A 21,349-nucleotide genomic window follows, 5' to 3' on the forward strand; every position below is an offset into this window, starting at 1 on the left:
GAGACAGGGGAGCAGCTGGGAGGGAAGGCAAGGGGACAACCTGAGAGGCGTTGGGAAGGGAGGGATGGAGGAGGGAAATTTCATTGCGTATTGTGACTTTTCCACTTTTGTTCAGGTTAGGAAATCTGTCTTAAAGCTTAGAACTGGTTTGATGTAAGCTGCAAATGTCAGAAACACTGGCTGCACGCTAGGTGCAAGGCAATCATTTCAGTAACCGTGATGACAAACAGGTGTTTCAGCATCTGAGGACTCGCGTGCAGCCGGTGAGAATACATTCAGCTGCACAGACATCTAACAGTGCACAATGCTTTCCTAAGCCTTCCTGGAACCTGTAGTCCCTTCATGTGCGATTCTAGTCCCACCCCATTCTCTGCAGGTTTCTTACATGTGTACATTTATAGCCTTAGGGAGTCAACTGGCAGTTTACAATGTCCTCAACATCTGTAAATGGAACATTTTTGCTTTACTTCAGTTACAAAGCCGAATAAACAGAACATGGAAAATCTGTCACATTCCAAAATCATCAATTCTTGCAACGGAAATTATACTAATATATTCCAAAGTATGCAATCTCCCTTTAAACATAATCTGGTTTAGCCTAGAGAAAGAAATCACCACATCAGCCTGAATGGCTGATATTTAACACTTTGGATGACAATCAGGAACTACTGAGTGTCTCAGTGCTTACAGTGGCATAGCTAAGGAGCTGTGGGCCCCGATGCAAGTTTTACAGTGGGCAGCACCCCCCCCCCCCCAAGCGCTCTATACATAATTGATACGGCGCACCACAACCTGCCAATGGCAACTACAGTGTCAGAGGTGCAAGAAGGGGATGGGGAACAGTTTGTTAATGATTACCACTATTCAAAGTATCTATAGAAGTGATTATTATGAGCACAGGACCAAAAGAGAGCTAATACTGTAGATGAGGGAGGGCCCTTTGGGGCCCCTCTGGCCCATGGGCCACAAAGCGGTCGCTACCTCTGCAACCCATGTTGCTACGCCCCCGGGTGCTAACATTGGGCTAGACACTAGGGATGTCAATGAGTTGCTGTACCATTACGCAAATTTTGTATGTAAATGTATGCAGCTTGAACATGAACCAATCAAATCCTGTTGAGGTAAAATTCAATTGGTCCATTTTCAAGTTGCATACATTTGCATAATCTGGCATCAACTCGAAAAGGATTTTCATCTCATTGAACATGGCTACTAGACAGACCGCTTCTGCCTTCCCCAGGTGACACCAGTGAATGGCTTTTCAATGGGATACATGTAAAGATCACATCCTTGTTTGCTCTCACGGCTCATTCAGATTATGCAGCAACTACAAAATGCACTTCTCTATAAAAGGTTTTCGCACTGCTTCGTACAGGAGTGAGACTTGGAGGCGTGGATTCTTAGGATCTGGCAGGCTTTTATCAACAAAAGTGTTTTATAACACGTGTCGGGACTGATTTACAGAAAACACCAATAGTTTGTCGTTCTCCCATATTTGCCGTGTTTTACTGTGGAGTCATTAGCACTGGTTGGAGGTTTGCAGTTCTAGAGGCTGCACTATAGTATACATATTCCCAATGTAGGATTCAAAGATATACCATTGCAGCAAATCATCTCCATTGAAGAAAGTAGCCATCACTATAGTTCAAGGCTATTACAAAGTTTTAGAAAATATCTTTTTACCATATACAGATTGACTCGTTTCAACTATTTTTCTAATCTCTTCCAGAATGTCCTTTGATTGTGTAGTAGCATTCTTATTGAAACGTAATGGTGACCACTTCACTCATATGACAATGCTTGGTGTATAGTGAATAGGGATGATCATTTGGATTTCGCGGAAACTGTATTTCCCCATTTCCAATCGGAAATTGAATTTCCGCATCGGAAATTGGTAATAAAAGTGTAGCAGGCGGTAACATGGATTTTCTCAAAAATGTTTCTAGCACCTATGGGGGCTTTGCTATTAACCGCTGAAGTTGGCGGCCATTATCTGTAATGTAAAATGATAAAATCCGCATTACCGATATGCCGCCGACTTCAGAGATTAAAAGCAAAGCCCCCATAGGTGCGGGATACACCAAATTTTCAGGTTATGTTAAGCAGAACAGTGGGAACAGAGGGAAAAAATCTTTCAAAAAGACCTTGTACTTTGAGAAAATCAATGTTAAAATCGGCTGAAGTTTCAGCAAAAATACGCATTGGAATGCAGAAAGATGAAGCGGTAATCGGCAAGGGTGGAAAGCGTATTTTCAGCGTAAGCGGAAATTGGCAATTCCGACCATGTCTAATAGTGAATAATCCAATCAATGAGGCTGACTACTACCATAAAACTTTTGTTCAGTCCATCAAATCTAATTATCACTATTTTTGTACCAAATCATTAATGAGCAAGGCCAGTGAAGGCTCTGTACTTCTACCTTGCAGGGACTACATAGATACATGATCGGAAATGAGATCGGACCTGTTGGAAACAATGGATTCGACCATCAATCTGACTGAAAATTGCATCAAGTGTACCAGGTATTACAGAAGAAGCATCAGCTACTATAGAATGAATGAGCTATCAAACAGGAGATGGAGGAGGACCCAAGCAAAAAAGGACCTTCAGTGTGCCCAAGCCTAGGATCTCAGTACCATAGAGATCAATCTATATGCAAAAACAGGCTGGCACCATAAAAAAATTGAAAATTAAGAAATGATCTTATTGAATGGCTTGATAAAGAGCATCAAGCTCAAAACAGTGGGCTGTCACCATTACTGCTACACTTTTATACTGACTGTAATGTCATTTTAATGACGTTCTCAATAAAGAGATCATTTTTTTATTTTTCCCTTTTTGTGGTGCCAGCCTTTTTTGCATATAGAATGAATGAGCTGTACAAGTAGCAATATGCACAGTGCCTGTTTTTTGAGGGTAGGTGCACCCATAACATGTTGCGTTTTAGGTTATGTGCGTTTTGGTGCGTTTGTGCTAGCATATTTTTTTACTGCATTTTTCAAACGTTTTGCATGCGTTTTAATGCTTTTGCGGTTCGCATATACAAAACGTATGTGTTTTGTATGCGTTTATTACTTGCGCTTTATGCAAATAACTAGGTAACGTGGAATCACAATTTATTTTTTTTACCATTGCAATTCCATTAACTCAAAACCAGTGTTTTTGAAAACGCATGCATAGAAAACGCATATGCGTTTTTTTCTACGGCCCATTGCCATTAGTGGCAAAAACGAAGCCTTTTCCGCAACGCTAGCGTTTCTGCTAAGTGTGCACCTAGCCCAGGCCCTCCAGCTGTTACACAACTACATGTCCCACAATGCATTTGCCTTTATGAGTCATGACTGGCTGTCAAGACTCCTGCAATGCATTGTGGGGCTTGTAGTTCCGTAACAGCTGGAGGGCCAAGTTTGCCCATGCCTGACCTAGCCTCACAGTTGTAAACATACATACCAATTACAACCTGCACTGCACACCACAACCAATTATAATCTGCACACCAACAAACACAATCTGCACTGCACAAGATGCGGTATCAGAATTCCAACTCAAAGACATCTTTGTCCAGTTAAGAGCCAATTTGAGCATCTCTAGGATTCAAATCACTACTAGCATTCCTGGAATTTACCAGGTTTGGTATGTCAGAGTGAGAAGGTGTAAGCGCAGTCGCAAAACAAGCAAATCTTGCCCAATGTCCCACATTGCATGAGATAATCAGGGTACCAGATGCTTGAGAACTCCTAGCTGTAACTGCTGTAATTCATACTGCTAGCACGACACACCAGTAAACTCTGAACTAATTATGCAGTTCTATTCTAAATGTGAACTACTATTTACTTATCTGCAATTGTAGCCCAAATAGAAAAAGTAATCATGTATATCCAAGTTCACTTAGCCATGTAATGAAAACAAAATTCTTAATGCCCAATGCGGAATAAGACTCTTCGTCACTGCAGCATATGGAACAGTTTGAGCTACAAGTGCGTGCAAAATTGCTTTTGGTTTTCGAACGTCTTGTGCACACTCCTTCAGTTGGAGAGCTGCAACATCAAGAAGCCAAACAACGTTAAAGAAAATAAACTCTGGACAATTTGCACAGTTTTTGTTCAAAAAGGAGGAATAACTTTACAGTTATTAGATTTGTAGAAAAGACTGTACTCCAGACACTGAAGGACATTTGGAAAGAGCCATACATTCTCTTGTCTAAGCCCAACTTGACAAAGGGTTAACTGTCTCAGAACAGAAATGTACTATTTATATTCCCAAAGGCTGCTGTAAGAACTGCATACAGACTTCTGTAAAAATAAATAAATAAACTTCTACACTTGATTATGGGTAAAGTACCATAATTTCCAGCATATAAGACAACCTACACTATAAGGCGCACCTAGGATTAGAGGGAAAGAATATATTACACCTGATCCATGGTCCAGAAGAGTTTTGTAGAAATTCTTTTCCAATGATTGTGTCCTCCTGTGTCCCCTTCTGTCCCCCACTCCATGTGTCCCCCTCTGCCCCAGTGTTTATGAGAAGAGGCAGCAGCTTGGCCTACCTAATCCACAGCTTCTGTGGTGATCACAGAGCTTTACTTTATGGCACCCCTAGTGCCGGCTTCTGCTGATCACATCAGCAGAAGCCGGCACTGGAGGCACAGTGAAGGAGAGGAGATGTCTGATCGCTGAGGGAGCCATAGATTAGGTGAGCCAAGCTGTCGCTTCTCATAGCTATACATGGGGCAGAGGAGGAAACACAGGAGTGGAAGACAAAAAGGGAACAATACAGGGAGTCCCTGACCTCGCAGCGTTCTGCATCGGCGGGTGTTCATAACTCGGTGACTCCCTGTAATTAGCATATACGATGCAAAGACTTTATCTCCCCATTTTTGGGGAGAAAAAGTATGTCTTACATGCTGAGAAACACAGTAATTGGCTTTGTCATTCATAAAGTCAAGTATCTCACTATACAACAGCAGTTCTGGATGTGTGCCTGGCTTTCAGAGGCACAAAGATGAGCAGCATGTTCAGCGGTGATACATAGTTTTCACTACAGTAGGATCCATGCTGCACCTACTCCTCCCTGCCCCAAAGCAGGGCTGTTTCGACCTATTTGGCGTGCAAAGCAGCACAGTAGAAAATATGGTGCTTGTTAATAGCAATGGATACCAATATGCATGACATGGGTGCAGTGGGTGCTAAGCATTGGGCATCAAGCTGAACCGGCAGCTACGTTTCAGTGGGTGCCAAGCATATTTGGGTGCCAAGTTGCAGTGGGCACCAAATATACTTATGCCTTGCTGAACTTTATAATACGTTGAAATGGGTGTAAGTATATTTTGGGCCAAGTTGCAGTGGGTTAAAACATTTTATGGCCAAGTTGCAGTGGGTGCCAAGTACATTTGAAAGCCCAACCATGTTGCAATGGGTGTTATGTAAATTTGGGTGCCAAGTTACAATGGGATTTATGCAATAAACTGAGTTAAGCAGAGTAACGTGCGTAAAGCCTTACTGCAGAATAACGTGCGTAAAGCCTTACTGCACAATGAGTAGAGCAGAATGCAATACTTTACATGCAATGGATTTTGCTTTACCCATGTGGATAGACATAACACACCGTATTCCGCTCAACAGTTTACTGCATTCACCCCAATGGGTGACAAGTACCACTGGGTGCTACATTAACGTGGGTGAAATGCATTTTGGGACCAAGCTGCAGAAAATGCTATGCGAGTATGGGTGACATGTTGCAATGACTGCTAAATACATTTTGGGCTAGGTTGCAGTGGGTGCCAAGAACACATGTTGCAGTGAGTACTAAATACATTTTAAGGCCAAGCTGTAGTAGGGGGTTCATATATTTGTTTTTGCTATCTGGGATCTTAGGTGGAGAGCAGATATCTTTTTTTATTGGCCATGACTGTGGGGAAGTAGGAGGAGCAGAGTGGCGAGCAAGGGTACGCAGGGAGTCACTGCTGTCACCATTGTCAAGTACTGCAGTGGTGCCCTGAAAGCAAATGGCACTGCAGGCGATGGCTTGGAATACTCAAAAACAGCCCTAATTGAAAACCACAGGAAGAGGTACATTTTCGTGAAGAGTAGCATGGCCACAAAACTGATGGCCTACTTCCTGCTCTCCACCCTCATTTGATAGAGCAGCATTTATTATTGGGAAATGACAGCATGGCCGAGCTTCCGATTACCTCCTGCTCCCAGAATGCAGGAGATGTCATACACCCCCCCCCCCCCCCTGCTTACTTGGTTACTTAGAAAACATTTCAGACTACAATGGTGGATGGTTTAGACAGCAGGCTTCGCAGAGCCTAGAGGAGCCTACTAGACCCATAGAAAAACTGGGTAGCAGCATGGGTCACTTCAGGAGCATAACTAGGGGGGAGCCGCAACTGCAGGGGGGCCCGGAGATGTGGAGGACCACAACTACCAACCTTCCCTGCCTCTGATACAGGGGTCTATACTTCAATTCACTTTTTTTGGCTGCATTTGTTATGGGTGTGAAGATCATGATGGCCATACTTGTTCTATGACCCTTGTAAGATGGGCCCTAAATTTGTTAAGGGCACCAAGGGGGGGTGAACATTGGGGGCCTTATTAAAGTTTTGCTGGGGGATCCATGACTTAGTTACTGGATCATGCGATTTCTGCATAATTGTTATTCCAGTATTATTGCAGTTACCATTCAACCTGCAGCTTGTGCAGCATAGCTCAATGGTTTAAAGCTGCTTATAAAATGCTGATCTCCTTTGGACTTTGTGTAGTGGAGTAGTGGAGCAATGTGTATTTTATCAACTTCCCCATCAGGTCCTATGGAAAAACTATGGTTACATATGCAGGAGTATAGAAAGATTAGCATAGAATAACAGAAGGTGTGGAAAAATTCTGCCTTTCATCATACATTGATGAGTTGTGTATAACATGCACATAATTCTTTTGTGTTTTGCACAAGTTGCTATGGAAATGACAGGCATGCAAGCGTGAGACAGCACAGGCTCCAATATGGGCAGATTACTTACATAACACAGAGGAATTCATAGGTTCAGAGACCTTTTAGAATTTTCAACTAGGCTGACTTCAATTATGTAAAGTCAGTTTAATATAAACCTGTCACTAATTTGTACCTATTAAACTACCGGTAGCAACTGGGTCCTTTAAGGTAAAAGAGGAGTCTTCAAATCCCTGTTCTTTCACCAAATCCAACTCTGACAAATCTTTGGACAGACTGGAGATGGGATCTTGTGGTACTACGGTCATCTGTGTCACTGGGGGAAAAAATGTTTTTTTTTCATACCCCCACCCTTTTCCTCTCATTCCTACTTGGGTTTCTGTGCTACCCATTTTGTTTACTTTTTTCTGCTCTTTTCTCTTCCATATTAGGAGGTATAGTTATCGTTTGACACTCCAGTTATGTTCAGTGTTGACATATGGTTGTTATACTCTGCTCATGGACTCTCTGGTCATTCTGTGATCATCATACTGATGTACACCTTTTATATGCTGTTAAAATTCCTTTTAATAAAATCAGATTTAACAAGCAAGAGCTTGGATCTGCACAAGGAATCAGAATGGCAGCAGTAAAATCTTGATATAGGCGTTTATTCTTCCCTGTACATTTTGAAGGGATTTACCAACTTCCTTAAGACAGGGAGCGAGTAAAATTTCGCACACAAGGGCTGGGGACAGTGAGACACGCCTTATAGCACACATGAACTGAGAAGAATATGTTTGGTGCCACACTTATTTCCTTTTAAGCGCTACCAGTTGCCTTGCTGTCGTCCTGATCCTCTGCCTCTAATACTTTAGCCATAGACCCTGAAAAAGCAGGTTTTGACTTCTTCAGCTTCCCTATAGAGCGGTGGTCACAGCTTTGTACTGTACAAATACTAGTGTAACTGTGTTCTATGTTTGGCCTACTAAAATTGCATGGTAAAAAATGGTGCTGAACTAAGCCATGTACAGTCTATAATGCAAGTCACAACCCATAAAATGTGAATTTAAGGTTTAGTAAAAAAACAAAAAACAACAAAAAAAATAGAATGTAAACCTGTAAATACTTTAGTATTGTAGGCTTTGCACAGCAGTGGGTGCAGTTTTAGGTCAATGGGTAACAGATGCACTTCAACTAATTTAATACATTTAAACAAATGACAGATTTCTTTAATGTAATTGGTCAAAAACAATTTAGGCATTCTGCACACAGTGACATTTCTCAAGGTTTAATGAGCATTCGGCAATTTCCAGTTTCATAAACAAGAATTGTTGGTACAATTCTTTACTGTCCAAACTCAAGTCTAAAACAGGCCGTAGATGGTAAGATTCACCTACACCCAAGATTCTTCCACTTTGTAAAAACAATGGCTACATCCACTAAACAAGTATTTGTAAGGAAAACTAATATTACAAACATTTTACAGTCTGACAGTGACATGGCCTATGAAAAGAGACTTTCCACTTTTGCAATGGTTCAAGTGCAACTCCAGCTACAATGCATTTCTGTCTTGCATAAAAGGGAAACTAGTATAATTTCTTGGGTTTTTAGTACTGTCTGTGCCCCCACTCGAGATTTATTCTTCAAGTTCTGTACTAGAAATAGGGAATTTCCTTCAGACAAAAAATAAAACATAAAAAAAATAAATAAATAAATAGAAAAAAAAAGGAAAAGGTTGTGTTTGCTGAGGACTTTTGCTTTCATTCAAGTGCCTGTTTGCGTGAGTTATTTTTTATCTCAGAATATCTCCTTCTGAAATACTTTTCTAAAGCCTTTTTCAGTGGTAAGAACATACAGTGAATTTGCAAAAGACATGTGTATTGTATGGTGAATGTATGCATCTCTGGTGTGGTGCCACAGCAGGAAAGATCACCCATCACATTAGAGGACTTGCACAGCATCATTAATATGTCATATCATTGGCTTGTTATACATGTATTCATGTAATAGCAATTCTTTTATCTGCTGCTGCCAGGATTAGTGTTTGAATTCGGAATAGCTGGTTTAAAACACCAAAATACTCCCAACTGCCACTTAGCACTGAACAAGCAGACGGGGTCAGGAGCAGTCCACTGTCTTGAGAGTCATGCGTTTCATGAGACTGTTGCTTCCTACTTCAGGCTTGGCATCAGTCACGTGAAACGCAACACTATGCTGAATTCAAACACCAGCCAGCGTACTGTTTCCCTATATGGCAAATTAATGAATAGAAAAACAAAAACACCTGTGGCAGCACCTGCCTAACCCTTTCCTTTGTTCTCCGTGTTATCATGGGACTTGAAGAGCACAGACTGGCTGCTTTCCTACTACTCCCTTTTCTTACTAGAAATGCTGGGCAGGTGCAGAATGATCCCAGAGCGCAATGGGGAGTGTGCGCAGTAGTGCATGTGCAGAAGAGATTACCCAAGAGCATATCAAGTGAACGGAGTGACTGAAGAGGATGGCAAAGGGAGCCCACGCACCTCATGAGGCTGGAGGAAACTCCAGGTAAGTATAAATACACCCATTAATCTTATCTCTGGTTTCCTTTAAACTGAAATCTGTTCCTGGCAATGGGCATTAAGAATTTTCCTTGAGATTGCCAGGACCTCCAGAAAACTCAATGGGCTCCTCAGTGCTGGCAAATTCTACATCTAGATACTGTACTTTTGGTTGCCACCGGTATTGCCAGCAGTCGGATATCATACATACTGTATTGTATTGGGAACATGTGTAGCAGCTTGCAAGAGGCTTATAAATCAAATACTCACTTCATGAATTAATCAGAAAAAAAAGAAAATGTTTTCTTTAGAAATGGAACAACATTCTTTATAGAACAGACAGCCATAAATAGCTACACTGCAGGTAGTTGGCATATTAAGCATGGACCTCGGACACAGCTGAGGAAGCGGATTTTATCATAGTAAAACATGGAAATAATACATCCTATGTCTGGCACCCATGTTAATAAAGGTAGCGATTTCTAAAGCACTCAGCAAGAGACTGGAAATAAAGCAGACTGGAGTGGATTTTTATCTATGCCACTGGGTAGCTGAATTCAAAGGAATCTATTAAGACCGTCTAGATAAATTCAAAAGGAGTAAGCAAACAATAACTGAAAAGATACACATCTAACCGTTTGTAAATATCAAACTCCGATCCCAATAACTGCAAATTAAGATAAAACAAATAAAACTAGGCAGTCTTCACAGGGTGGATTCTAGACCTTTTGCCGCCTGAAGCAATACATTGTAAGGACCCCTTCCCCCCCCCCCCCCCCCCCCCACATGTGCACAAAGCTGGAGAGGAGAGATGCATTGCACATAGTAGGCACTGGCACTATATGCTTGCCTCCATCTGCTTCCTCCAAGACAGCTTCTCTTTCCTGCAGGCCCATGGCATCCTGCCTCTGAGGCGGGTATGTGCTGCACTGGTGCTGCATCACTTATCTGTTCATGTGTTTGGCAACTGAGGTGTCTCTTTTATGTTTAGAGATAAACATAAAAGAGACACCTCAGTTGCCAAACACATGAATGCACATCACACCTCCAATGCACTGGCTATCTTTTTGGGGTGTCCAGCAGTGGAAAAAGGGCAAAAGGGGTGGAGATTTAGACAAAAAGCTTTTACAGCTTGAACTGGCATGGATCTTCCGATTGGATTCTGTAGCCCCACGGGGTCTAAATGAGGATTTCTCCGTAAAAGGCTTCATTTAAAGGGTACCCCCCCCTAGCCTCCTCACCTATATTTGTCACTCATATAGGACGTTTCCTTTGACTCTATTACTAGCTAATGACAATGTTTGATCCAGTATTTCCTCCTTTTAATACATTCACATGCACTTCTGATGCGGTCTCCTCCTCCCCCCCCCCCCCCTCCTCCCCTTCTTCCCTGTTTCACTCCCCTCCCTCGCAGTTGATGTTGTCCCTCTGTGATCTTGGTATTTAGATTCGCTAGTGGTGTCAACACACAGTTAGATGACAAATGTCTAGGATCAGTGACCCAGAGGAATGAAACATTGCGATCCTCGTTCCTGATCCAATATACTGTGTGTAGCCGCAGGCTGTGAGGCATTATGAATAAAGTCTTTTAAGTGGCACCTACTAAGCAACAGATATGAGTGCTGTTTGATCTCCTTTATAAATAGGATCTGAATGTACGTTGATCGGAGCAGCATCTCTTTGTAATTGCATGGGTGGCAAAAATCCCCCGTGTGTTTACCAGTTGCCATGACCAATGAGCAGCCACGTAACCCATCCAGTCTAACGGGCCTATCAGCGGAGAAACACGGCCGGCGGATGAGACGTCACAGGAAGTGACGTCACACACTGGCAAATAGCGGAGAAAGACTTAGCGAGTGGAGGAGAGGTTTAAGGAATACAGAGCACCGACTAATGTGGCATTTAGGGTGAGGGAGGAATGAGCATATGTATCCACAGGAAGGGAGGAGGTGTTTGATGGGGGCGGATATGAAGAGTGCTATTTAAAGAGACTCCGTAACAAAAATTGCATCCTGTTTTTTATCATCCTACAAGTTCCAACAGCTATTCTAATGTGTTCTGGCTTACTGCAGCACGTTCTACCATCACCATCTCTGTAATAAATCAACTTATCTCTCTCTTGTCAGACTTGTCAGCCTGTGTCTGGAAGGCTGCCAAGTTCTTCAGTGTTGTGGTTCTGTGATGTATCTCCCCCCTCCAGGCCCCTTTGGCAAGTCTCCCTTACACTGCTACTGCCAATAGAGCGCGCCCTAGTGGCTGCTGCTCTGCTCTGGCGCTTTGAGTCCGCAAGGAGAAAAGCGCAATATAAATGTTATTTGTCTTGTCTATTTAGATTAGGTCAGCTTCTCTCTTCTCATCTTTTACAAGCTGGATAAATCCTCCTCTGAGCTGGCTGGGCTTTCACATACTGAGGAATTCCATACAGGCAGAGCTGTCTGCACTCTGCAGGAAGAAACAGCCTGACACTTCAGTGGGTGATAGCTGCAGGGGGAAAGAAACACACAAATGATCTCTTGAGATTCAAAAGGAAGGGTGTATACAGCCTGCTTGTGTATGAATGTATTTTCTATGTGTGGACATACTGTACATCAACCTACTTCCTGTTTTGGTGGCCATTTTGTTTTTTTATAAACAAACTTTTTAAAACTATTTTTAACCACTTAATGCGGCGAGGAGCGGCGAAATTGTGACAGAGGGTAATAGTAGATGTCCCCTAACACACTGGTATGTTTACTTTTGTGTGATTTTAACAATACAGATTCTCTTTAAGCAATCCGCATGACTACACACTCAGCTCTGACTTGAGCGCTTTGCTGGGGGAATCTGTTGGTTGGGTGGAGGGTTGAGTTGTACATACTGTAAATGTTGCGTATCACAAACTCCTGACGACACCTCGTTTATGAGATGAAACAATTGTTGAGTGGCACTCTCTGGGCATCTATATTGCACTGCTTACACACTCTAATGGTGATAATATTCTGACCCAGCTACCTTCTATGAAGGCATTCATGTCCCCTATGGGGATTATGTATGTTACGCATTTCACATATTAGTTTGGCTGTATATTAATAGGCCAATCTTCAACACTGACAGTTTGTCTATCAAGACACTAGTAAACAACTGTATGCCTGAAATATTCAATTGGTTCAGTATCACTGATAGTGCAAGTCCTGTGGGATAGCTACACCCCATGATACATATGTATTTTTTTTGGGAGGGGGCATCAGCAAAGACCCCTGCAGCAATACTTACCTGTCTAACAAATTGTGAATATAGGCAGCAGTAAGATAACTCAGACTAGTGTCTGTGACATAACTCATCTTTTTAGGAAATCCCTGTAAACAGATCATCTGAATAAATGAAGACTGCTGCACAGGGAGAGGTTTTAATTAACTATAGTCTAGAAAGTTGTTAAAAACAAAAACACACTTGCATGACTAAAAATCATAATAAAAACACTTTCCAAAATGAGAACAAGATGCAAGTAACTTATCCACCACAAATAAGCCAATCTTAATGGATCTTCAATATGTATGCTTCGAATAATTACCAGTAGTTATGTTCATTTCTTTAAATTACCCTGCTATTATAAAGCTTGAATACATGTCAAATGTATGGAAAATCTTACCTTCTGAAAGAAATCTTCACCACTTTTGCCTTTTCCCTCTGCAGCAGCTGCAAAATAAAAGGAAAAGTAGTATTCAGTGACGTGAAAGACGCTGTACAAATAATAGACACCATGGCTGTAAGAGAATGCTAGAACTCTGCTATAGATGAATGAAAGTTATAATTAAATCACGTGGGAACATCTGACAACTTTCATATTGGTTCAAGGAAGAGTCAAAAGTGGGATGCTTAAATTACTGCATTTGTGCTGGTGAGGAACCCCGCATCAGTCAGATCAGAGTCCAGGTATTCACAAGAACTTCAAGAAAGAAAAAACTTCAACCCCTGAATACTCTTCACATCATTTCTGGTCAACTTTTTTAAATCAGTGTTGTACAACGGCCAGGGCCGGATTTACCATAAGGCACGTGCCTACAGGCGCCTGATTGGCCAAGGGGCGGGTTTAAAGTATGTCCCTTTAAGATGGGAAGTAGAAAAAATAACACTAAAGCCAGAGCCGCCCGCCTCCTTTTTGTATCCCGATCCGGCGGCCGCGTGTTCGGCCACAACTACAGCGAGGGGCGGGCAGCTAGTGACACACACTTAGTCCTTACATGCCGCTCTCCCCGGCCACCGCCGTATTCAAGCCTGCACGCAGCGCTGCAACTTGACAGCAGCTGCTGCGTGCATAGGCGGCAGGGGGCGGCGCGATTGTCTGCAGCCCAATGGAGATCTGAGGCTGACTTACCATGTGGGCGGCCGCGAGGTCGGTGCATTCATCCCGGCGAAATTAACCTGGCTGCGCCGGTGTGATCTGGGGGACAGAGAAGAGGACAACTCATGGTGCAGGTGCAGCACAGCCAGGTAGGAAGAAGCTCCGCCCCGCCGACCCCTGGCTGTCCAGTAAGATAGCTGATGTGTTTTGAAGTGACAGGCGGGGAGGGGGGCGGAGGCAACAGTAGGATACGGGAGATAGCCCTGGCCGGCTGCACTGTCTGTATAGTTACAGCTCCGCCCCGCGTGCGTGCGTGTGTGTGCAGTATTGGGGTCTGGAAGCTGTCTGCACACGTGTGTGGCATAGTGTGACAGACAGACAGGTGGTCCCTGGAATTGAGAGTGAGACCAACTTGCTGTGGCACTCAGGCAATGACACAGACCAGAGAGAGGCAGAAATCCACAGTAATTGACACAGTTCTTTAGCATGCATCATGCATGCCATGTCATAATTGGCAGGCATCTTTCACAGTAGAGCGCTTTTTAAAGTGAATGGGAACCCATTTTTAAATATTAAAGTCAGATACGTACCTATATAAATACAATAAATAAATAAAAAAAAATAAGGAGAGGGAGGCTCTGGGTCCTCTCCCGGTCCCAGTCGTTGCACTGGCTCCCCCGTAGTGGTATTCGACCATTTCGGTCAAATACCGCTGTTTCCCGGCCGAAGGGAGGCTTTGGAAATGCTTCAGGAGCCTTAGTGCTCCAAAGGCGGGCCACTCAACACTGCGCACGCGCGAGCGCCCTCTATGACGCACTTGCGAGTGCGCAGTATGGAGCCGCCTGTCTTCGGGAGGACTCGGCTCCCGAAGTCCCCGCAGCGGCAGATGCGAACGGGGGAGCCAACGCAGCACCGAGGGCACCCGGAGAGGGAAGGCTCATTAGGACCGAGCCTTCCCTCTCCTTAGGCGAGTATCTGACTTTTTTTTTTTTTCTTTTAATATCGGTTCACATTAGCTTTAAGCGTAGAAACTTTGCTGCAGTTGTGGGTGTGGCCTGGGTTGAGGGGCAGAGCTTAGGGCGCCAGAACCCCTGTGCCTAGAGGCTCCTGAGTTGTAAATCCGGCCCTGACAACGGCTAAAGGAAGGTCTAGCAGACTGTCTGCAGGGTGAGTGTCAGTCCAACTTCCTACAAAGATGTTACGCCTACACAAACAAGTAGATAAGGTTAACTCCTTCAGCTGACCTACCCTTCCCAGGAGCTATGGAAGCAGCAGTTGGGGTTTAAAGACCAGGGGCTATATGCAATTCATTTTTTCTCCTGAGGTCTCCTAGGAGATATTTTTTCATCTTCTATTTTAAAGAAGTTTCCACCACTTTTCAACTGAAAAAGTACCGCAAAGTAGGTGAAAAAGTACTTTCAGTTATTTTGAGCATTTTCTTGCTTTCTGGTGGCTTTAAAGACATTCTATCAACAAGTTTAAAATCATCACCTTGGAGAAAACTCAGGAGAAAAAGTTAATTGCATATGGCCCCAAAACACAGGATTTAGTTTTCACAGAAAAACTACTAACAGTTTCAAACTGAGCAGCTACTAAAAGGTTACTGCACAGTTCAGCCACCCAACAGCTGAGCCCAGACCACAACTACACTGCAGTACACGCAGAAGAAATGGTCATACATGCATAGCTAGGTTTGGCGGTAAAGTATTAATGCAGTTACTGTGTCGCTCATGAGATATTACTGAATTGGAAAGCTTCAGTAATCAAAGATGGCTGCAGCTGTCAGGCAGGGCACAAACCAGCTGTGAATTGTTCCATTGAATAAAGCCTTATGCTGGGTATACACAATTCGTTTTTCGGCAGATTAACTGGCCGATCGTTTTTCTGTTCAACTCTCCAATCAATTTTCTGATCGTTTCTCTGATTTATTTCCATTCACGTCTATGAAAAAAGTAATTCAGTAAAAACTATTGAAATCAGACCGGACCTGTTGGAAATTTTCAAAAAATCTAGCTGCCGAAAAAACTCATGGTTTATTACCAGCATTACTGTACATCCGCGTAATGTTTCCTCTAAAGTGAGGATATGGAGGCTGCCATATTTATTTCCTTTTAAACAATGCAAATTGCCCGGCTGTTCGGATGATCATCTGCCTCTAACAGTTTTAGCCATAGACCCAGAACAAGGATGCAGATCAGATGTTTGACTGGATTTGCTTCATGCTTGTCTCAGGTATGCGATTCAGACACAACTGATGCCAGAAAGGACAGTAAGACTGCCATGACAACTGGTATTGTTAAAAAGGAAATAAATATGGCAGCCTCCATATCCTGACGTCAGGGGTTCTTAAAGCAACTTTGTGTAAATTAGAGGCAAATTCCCCGTTACTTCATGCAGAAACAAAACAGAAGACCAGAGTTGGGCCGAACCTCCGATTTTCGGTTCGCGAACCGGGTTCGCGAACTTTCGCGAAAGGTTCGGTTCGCGTTAAAGTTCGCGAACCGCAATAGACTTCAATGGGGATGCGAACTTTGAAAAAAAAAAATAATTATGCTGGCCACAAAAGTGATGGAAAAGATGTTTCAAGGGGTCTAACACCTGGAGGGGGGGGATGGCGGAGTGGGATACATGCCAAAAGTCCCCGGGAAAAATCTGGATTTGACGCAAAGCAGCGTTTTAAGGGCAGAAATCACATTGAATGCTAAATGACAGGCCTAAAGTGCTTTCAAACATCTTGCATGTGTATACATCAATCAGGTAGTGTATTTAAGGTACTGCTTCACACTGACACACCAAACTCATCGTGTAACGCACCGCAAACAGCTGTTTGTGTAGTGACGGCCGTGCTTTACTGGTGCGCACCATGGCGAGAGTGCAGGTTTTGGTGGCTTTACAGCCCATATGGTCATCTGGCTGATGTAGCTGAATGACAGAACAGTGACTGTCCAGCTGATCAAATTTGGTCTGACCACAATGAGGCAACGACCTTATTATCGTGGGTGTGCCCCCCGAGACACTCATCTAGGCGCCGGTCATTGCTCCATTGTGATACGCAAGCCCCTTCACCACGGCAAGGTAATGATCACGAAGGGGAATGGGCGCATGTACATGCCTTTTCTTTTGTTGTTGCAGCTGCCCGCAGTGCAGCCAGAAAAATTAGGCAGTCATGTACACGCACCCGGAAAATTATTACAGCGGCCGCTGCTAGCAGCGGCCTAAAAAATTCAGCAATCCGCCTGGAGTCCCGGACCCTGTTGGTGGTGGCGGAGAAGGTAGTCAAGCGGCCTGCAGGCAGACATGCTGTGTGGAGGGACTGGGAGCGACTTAGTCTTCTTGGGGCAGGCCAGGCAGCCAGTCACACGGCGTGCAGGCAGAGATGCTGTATGTGCGGGGACTGACTTAGTCTTGGGGCGGGCAGCAGCCCTCCGGGATCCATGCCTCATTCATTTTGATAAAGGTGAGGTACTTAACACTTTTGTGACTTAGGCGACTTCTCTTCTCTGTGACAATGCCTCCAGCTGCGCTGAAGGTCCTTTCTGAGAGGACGCTTGCGGCAGGGCAGGAGAGAAGTTGGATGGCAAATTGGGACAGCTCTGGCCACAGGTCAAGCCTGCGCACCCAGTAGTTCAAGGGTTCCTCATCGCTGTTCACAGCAGTGTCTACATCCACACTTAAGGCCAGGTAGTCGGCTACCTGCCGTTCCAGGCGTTGGTGGAGGGTGGATCCGGAAGGGCTACGGCGAGGCGTTGGACTAAAGAACGTCCGCATGTCCGACATCACCATGAGATCGCTGGAGCGTCCTGTCTTTGACTGCGTGGACACGGGAGGAGGATTAGTGGCAGTGGTTCAATGAACAGGTATACAGTGGCGGGTCCACTGAACAGAACAGGTATGCAGTGGTGGGTTCACAGCACAGGTATGCAGTGGTGGGTTCACAGCACAGGTATGCAGTGGTGGGTTCACAGCACAGGTATGCAGTGGTGGGTTCACAGAACAGGTATGCAGCCAGACAGGAACAAGCTAAGTCTAACTAATCTTTCCCTGAGAGACAGTCTGCAGCAGCTCGCCCTACTCTGACTAATGCAGGCACACGAGTGGCCTTAATGGCCGCCGCTGCCTGCCTTATATAAGGGGGGGCGGGGCTCCAGGGGCTAGTGTAGCCTAATTGGCTACACTGGGCCTGCTGACTGTGATGTAGAGGGTCAAAGTTGACCCTCCATGTGCATTATGGGGCGAACCGAACTTCCGCAAAGGTTCGCCTGCGGGACGCGAACGCGAACCACTGAAGTTCGCATGGAACCGTTCGCAGGCGAACCGTTCGGCCCAACTCTACAGAAGACAAGTCTTTGGAACAGGTCACTGATGAGCACACATCAATCATATACTTATACTAGTGCATCACTGCTGAAACATGCAAATCAACTATTGCTGCCCTTAGAAGCTAAACACACCTCCAGATCCGCTCGAATGCAATGTGTCAGCTTGTTAATAGTTCAGAGCCAAAATAATGCATAGAGATTGTTTCAGACTGATTGATCCTCATCAGTGCATGGCATGGATTAACGTGGTTCTATGGAGTAGGACTTGAAACACTCAGACTAACCAGCAAAACTCATGGTGAACCAAAACTCATTGGTGTGTGTGTAAGGAGCTACAATGGTCCAAGAAGCGCCCTTACTAAAATGCTATGGAAAACAAAAAAGTTTGCTTTCTTAAAACAAAGTATTTGTGATGTTTTAAAGCAAACTTGCTTTCCATAGCATTTTAGTAAGGGGGCTTTTTGGACCATTGTGGCTCCTTACACACTCCAGTGAGTTCTGGTTCACCACGAGCTTGCTGATTAGTCTGTTACTTATACTGAAGAGAAGTCCTGAAGCAGACATGCCTTTGGTCCTAAGCTAGATCCTACTTCTGAACGCAGCTTTTTATAGCTTTATTAGAATTTGCATCCAAAAGTTCCTTCAATGGGCTGCCATATCTTCTTTCAACTCATTGCAAGACTTATTGAATTACACTAGTCCGCTCCAATGAAAACAACCACTGGTTGAAACAGGTGTTAACCATTAATGTTCGCAAGACTTAGTTGGCTTTAATAATTATATCGGAAACACGTGTAAAGTTGTACTTCATCACATGGACCATAAAATGTGACTTATCCTGTTTTTAAAAGCAGAAAAAATATCAGGAACATAATCTGAGAGCTAAATGTCATAATTAATAAAAACAAGTAAAACTGTAGCTTCTCTTGCTTATTGCCTCCCACCGAGGCCACTGAAGACAACTTCTAATGAAAGGATACCTGCAGTGAGGTGCTGAAACATATCGAAGGTGATAGGAGCCAACTGTCGGAGTTTGTCAAAAAATATCACCATGCTTACTTCTGGTTGAGGCCTGTACACATCACAGCTGCAGTTTTGATATCACAATGATTTTTTTCGGTTCACAAAAGACAGAAATGGGGGAAAAAAGGGTTCCAAGGAAACCACTTTTAATAGTAGATAGTCTCAGAACTCATATAGATGCCATCACCACTGGGTTCTGAAATAGCCAAGGACTAAAAGGTGTTGTGGGAGAAGGGGTGCTTAAACCAGAGTGAAGAAAACTGGTGAAAGTGTTTCAGGAAGATGGAGAGCAGCATGCAGCACATCAGAGAGGGGACGACATAGGTGAGCTAGCCCTCTTTGCCATGGCCTGCGCCCCAACACTGGTTCAGTTTGCTGCATACAACTTCAATTCAATTTCCCCAAGATTTCTGTGCAAAAAAGTTATCAAATTAATTTTCATAACCTTTTTTGTAACGTGCCAAAATGCATCAAGCAAGGGTCTAGTATACAGTGCAGGAGAGTATTGACATGTATGCATGGCAATACTGTTCACAGCATGTTTTGTATTGACGTGTATAACCGTCAATACCGCCAGGGAGGTTAAACCTTAGTCCATAAAGTGACAAAGTTGGAGGGAAAGATAAGGCGTGTACCACATTTTCTTTTTCACTATACAAATCCGGTGCACCAACTAAAGTCTGACTAGTCATTTTCCTGTATTCGGGTATACGATTAAGACACAAAAGAAGCCAAAAAGATAAGGACAGCCAGGCAACTTCATTGATTAAAAGGAAATAGGACAGCCTTTGAATCCCAGCCAATACAGGATCATTGTAAATCCTAGCTGGTAAGTCAAAAACAAAAAAAAAAAAAACCCTATGGAAGCAGTTTTAAGATAAAAGTCAAGCAATTAACAGATGCAAGGGCATTTTGGGTCATGGTTTATAAAACCTTTACAAAAAAAAAAAAAAAAAAGTCTCAAATTTTGTTTTCTGTTTTTCTCATTATGGGGTACTGAGTGTAAATTAGTGAAACAAATGTAAAGGACTGTAGCATCAGGCAGAAAAAGAAAACTGAGAAAGAGCAGAAAAGGTCTGAATACTTTCTGAAGCTACTAACTGCACAACCTCACCAATAGCAACAGTGTATCCCTGAACTGGCGAGTCCCACTCTACCAGGCAATATGCTTAAATGGAACCTAAACTGAGAGGTATATTAATTTTTCCTTTTAAACATTACCAGTTGATCTCTAGCCGCGGTAGTGGCTGCATCACACATCTGAAACAAGCATGCAGCTAATCCAGTATGACTTCAGTCAGAGCACCTAATCTGCATGCTTGTTCAGGGGCTGTGGCTGAAAGTATTAGAGACACAGGATCAGCAGGAGTCAGGCAACTAGTATTTTAAAAGGAAAAATCTATATCCTCAGTTTAGGTTCCCTTTAAATACCTGTACAATGTACCATACCCAGAGGGGACGCTTAATTCCAGTAAAGGTTTGTTAGAAGACTGGTGTAAAGCTGCATGGTTAGTTGTCAACCAGAGGGGTGTTACGGTTAGTTGTCCCTGGCCACCGATATGTCCCTGGCTGCAGCGCCGCTCCCAGCCGGTGGCCCAGGGTCCCTACCGTTGCAGATGCTGACCGGCATCTACTGTGCATGGCCACGCTCACATAGCCTGGAGCGTTCACGCTCACGTGGTCTGCACGGTCCTACACAGATTGCGAGCCTGGCAAGGTCGACATCTGCAACAGAGGGGACCCCGGGACACAGACTGGGAGCGGAGCTGCTGCGAGGGACATATCGGCTGCCAGGGGCTGGAGAAAGCCCCAGGTAAAGTAGATTTTTTTTTTATTTTGCTCGGACCTTCCATTTAAGGTTAGTTGCCCACCAAGAGGAGTTAAGGTTAGTTGCCCATGGGTTGGGGGTGATTTAAGGTTAGGCGTCCACCAGAGAAGGGTTCTGTGTGAGATTAGAGAGTTTAGGTCATAATAAAAGAACAATACTACTAAATGAAGTAGTAAAATATCAGTAAATTAACAGATCTTATCGTGTTTCCTGGTGCCCATTTTACTAGACGCAATGTGTGGGATAGCAGCATATCTGTATTATAAACAATATTTTACAGCATTTCCTAGCACCCATTTTATTAGCCGATTAAGATAACTTCTATATTTGGCACCCTTTTTAAACAGGCGCTATTCTACACCTGACTAGAGGGAGTATAACCAA

At 43.7% G+C, this 21,349-nt stretch overlaps 1 protein-coding gene across 4 annotated transcripts in view; it reads right to left on the bottom strand.

Moving 5' to 3' along the window:
- Positions 1-21,349, bottom strand: part of BICC1 (BicC family RNA binding protein 1) — a 376,259-nt gene that overhangs the window by 221,098 nt on the left and 133,812 nt on the right. For all 4 annotated transcript variants that reach the window (XM_068255070.1, XM_068255069.1, XM_068255072.1 and 1 more), the window contains exon 2: positions 13,103-13,149. In XM_068255070.1, coding sequence (XP_068111171.1) covers positions 13,103-13,149 — 47 coding nt within the window. The remainder of the gene's footprint in view (positions 1-13,102; positions 13,150-21,349) is intronic.

Source organism: Hyperolius riggenbachi, chromosome 10 (assembly GCF_040937935.1).
Source record: "Hyperolius riggenbachi isolate aHypRig1 chromosome 10, aHypRig1.pri, whole genome shotgun sequence".
Lineage (NCBI taxonomy): Eukaryota > Metazoa > Chordata > Amphibia > Anura > Hyperoliidae > Hyperolius > Hyperolius riggenbachi.